This window comes from Canis lupus, chromosome 38 (assembly GCF_048164855.1).
Source record: "Canis lupus baileyi chromosome 38, mCanLup2.hap1, whole genome shotgun sequence".
Lineage (NCBI taxonomy): Eukaryota > Metazoa > Chordata > Mammalia > Carnivora > Canidae > Canis > Canis lupus.
The window spans coordinates 1,548,052-1,551,317 of NC_132875.1; the positions used below are offsets into that span (position 1 = coordinate 1,548,052).

Genomic DNA, 3,266 nt, shown 5'->3' on the forward strand with positions numbered 1-3,266 from the left:
CCTAGGACCGTCTCCAAAAGAGCCCAAGATCTGGTCCTGCTTGGTCACGCTGCTATTATCACCTGTGTCCTCTCCAGCATCCCGTAGTCCACCGATAGAGAAATGAAGACACAGGGAACCAGATAAGCGCACCGATGGGTCTGAGACGATTGGCAGAAATGGGCAGAGTGTGCGTGGGGGTCACTCGGAAGGGTCGCTGGGGCACCAGGAGCTCCTCCTGTGAAGAGGGGCCCCCAGGCGGCCGGCTGCAGGGGTCAGGGTCTAACCGTGGCCAGGTAAGAAGCAGGGGCTCCACAGCGCACCCCTCACTCGCGCTGAGCAGCAGGTCGGCAGCACAGTACTAAGACACGAAGGAACAGTATTTAAGGCACGCAAATCTTTATTTCAAAAAGATTAATGACAGGAACATTTAGAAAATCTGACGCCGCCACAGCATGAAGCCCTCAAGCAAACCGGAGAAAACAGGGACTTGATCAATGTGAGCGTTGAAAGAACATACTAGATCCCAGAAGGAATTCCAGACAGACCCAAAGGGTGGCATTAGAAATAGGAACATCCCAAGATGCCAAACAGAAAAACAAATCACTGGGATCCCTGGGTGGCGCAGCGGTTTAGCGCCTGCCTTTGGCCCAGGGCACGATCCTGGAGACCCGGGATCGTATCCCACATCGGGCTCCTGGTGCATGGAGCCTGCTTCTCCCTCTGCCTATGTCTCTGCCTCTCTCTCTCTGTGTGTGTGACTATCATAAATAAATAATAATTAAAAAAAAAAAAGAAAAACAAATCACTGCCGTGGAAGAAAGCCTTAAAAAAAAGTAAAAACCCCTGTGATAAGGCCCAGGCACCCGGGTAAGAGCGCTCTGAGCGATGGCAAACGAGGAGGGGAAGTAACGGAAATACCGCTCAGGTGGTCCTGAAGAAATAAAAAGAACAAACGGAACAGAAACAAACAGCAAAACATCTCTTTTTAGATGTTTAAGTCTTCAAATGGGAAGGAGTAAAGACTTAAAGATCCTCGTAACTTAGAAGGACCACATCCTGAGGGATGGGATGGGGGGTCAGAAGGCTGGGAAAACTCTCTTCCTGGATTATGCAGAGAATTCCTTAAAGCTCCATTGAAGGGGGTGGGTTTGCCTTGCAAGGGAAATGCAAATGTTAGCAGGGCTGCAGGTAAACACCCCCCGCTCCACCCCGACCCCTCCCTTGGAAAGCTGGTCCCCTCCCAAAGGTCAGACTTAACTGGCCTCGGGTGCAGCCTGGTCATCCTTCTGCGAGATCCCGAGAGCCTCTCTGCTGTTGGGGGGGGGGGGGCTGGTGGTCCCCACGGGCCTCAGGACCACAGCTCCTTCTTGAGGAACACTTCACCTCGGGTTTCATATCTCAGGTTCCGCCAGTTCAGGACATTAGGGCTCAAGGCCCTGGTGGTGTAGAGGGTGAGAATCTGACTTGGGGACAGCACAAAGTCCCACATGTTCACGTCCTCGATGTCGCCCACCAAGGACTGGTTCTTATCAAAGCCCCCACCGAACGAGTCCTGCTCCTGCCCGAGGACGATGCTGGCTCCCGACCCCACGGTGTACCCCCTCCTCAGACTCGCCCTCACCATGGGCTTGCCGTCCACCCAGAGCTCTGTGAGCCCCGTGACGGACTCCCAGGTGACGCAGAAGTGCTGAGGCGCGTAGAACTTCTGAGGAAAATTGATGAAGGCGTCAGATCCGCCCACGGATACGCTGAACAAGCCGGGCCTCTCCTTGAAGAGGAGGATCTCATTGCTTTGTGACTTGGTGGCGTAAGAGAAGAGGCTGTGCGGGCGCGTCAAGTCCGTATAGACCTGCAGGCACACGGTGAAAGCCTTCATCGGCTTCTGCAACTGAGGAAACAGGATCACGTAGGAATTCTCTGATTCTCTGGGGAACACGAAGGCTTTTTCGTCCAGGTCTGTAGGACGGGAAGCAGAGAGAGAAAGAGCCACTGGTTGGTTGTGTTAAAACACACACGCACATGCACAAGATTCAGATGAGAGCTAAAGATCCAAGTGGCTTTATTCACCCCGTCACGAAGCGGGCAGCTCCCCGCCTGGAGCTCAGAGGAGCCGCAGTAGAAGGGCCGGGGCACAGAACGTCTCTGGCAAAGGGCAGTCACATTCCCGGGGGAGGGCGGGGGAGCAAGGGTTCTTCTCGGGTGGATGACGTCCCCAGCGCCGAGCAGGCCTTCCCGGGCCTTCCCGGGCCTTCCTGGACTGACCGGGTAAAGGTCACACTCGCACAGGGGCGGGCACTGCAGTCACATTTGGTATTAAGTCTGGGTTCCCGATGTGGGGCTTAGCTCGAGTGAGCCCCCTGGGGCCGCCGGTCTCTTGGTAACAGCTTGTCAGGCCAGGAGGCCGGCCTCTCTCACTCTGTATGCAGAGAATGGATTTTTTTTTTCTTATCAATCTCTTTTGAATTTATTTATTTTTTTAATAAATTTATTTTTTATTGGTGTTCAATTTGTCAACATACCGAATAACACCCACTGCTCATCCCGTCAAGTGCCCACCTCAGAATGGATTTAGAAGCGGGAGGCCGCCCCTGCCCCGTATGGGCCGGTCCCCCTGGCTTTGCACCCTCGAGCCCAGAGGCAAGAACTCCTCGACCGTCTGGAGCAGCACTTACCTATCTGGAGAAAAGCACCAGGGAGGTTCATGAGGACCAGGAGACAAGGCCACAGCTTCTCCATGACTCCTCCCTGCGTCACTGTGCGCAGAATCTGGGTTATCGTCCCGGAAAGAGGGTCAGCAGCTGAGATGTCCATCCTGGGTCCGCTCTACCTTGACCTTTTATGTGCCTTCGTCTAGGTGGCTCCGCCAATGGGTAAATAATTTCCCAAAATTGGCCCTTGGAGCCATGAATCAAAGCCCAAAAAGCAAATAAACTAAGATAAATCACAAAATGAGAGATCAATGCGGTTATTTATTAGAGACTCCGTGGTGCCTGCTGGGGCTCCAGCAGCTCTGTGTGCCAGGGCTTGGCTAATTAAAAGTCACATCCTGGAAATCCATTCTGGGGAAATGCTCTAAAAGATCAGGGGTGGCTGGGGATGGGGTGGAAGAGGCCTTATTCATAAAGACAACCACGGCATTACTTAGGATAGTGAAGTTAGAACACTGGGGCATGTTGGAGTAGATTGTACGTATCTGCACCCCTGAGTAGACTGGAGAGCCATTCACAACGCTGGTTGTGGATTTTATGCCACAACATGTAAAAATGCTAAGGATACTGTAAGAG

General features: G+C 53.1%; 1 protein-coding gene across 1 annotated transcript; it reads right to left on the reverse strand.

The window, feature by feature from the left end:
* Positions 1 to 361: 361 nt before the first annotated feature.
* On the reverse strand, positions 362 to 2,811 carry CRP (C-reactive protein). The gene is made up of 2 exons (XM_072814537.1): positions 2,655 to 2,811; positions 362 to 1,938 (listed from the first exon to the last, which is right to left on the reverse strand). Exons 1-2 carry the CDS (start codon positions 2,791 to 2,793, stop codon positions 1,331 to 1,333), a joined length of 747 nt encoding a protein of 248 aa, XP_072670638.1. The 5' UTR covers positions 2,794 to 2,811; the 3' UTR covers positions 362 to 1,330.
* Positions 2,812 to 3,266: the final 455 nt, after the last annotated feature.

Excerpts from the sequence above, each read along its gene's own strand:
- CRP (XM_072814537.1), bottom strand. The coding sequence starts at position 2,793 with ATGGACATCTCAGCTGCTGACCCTCTTTCCGGGACGATAACCCAGATT. Across the intron at positions 1,939-2,654 it reads TGGTGCTTTTCTCCAGATAG|ACCTGGACGAAAAAGCCTTC; the intron begins GTAAGTGCTGCT and ends CCCGTCCTACAG.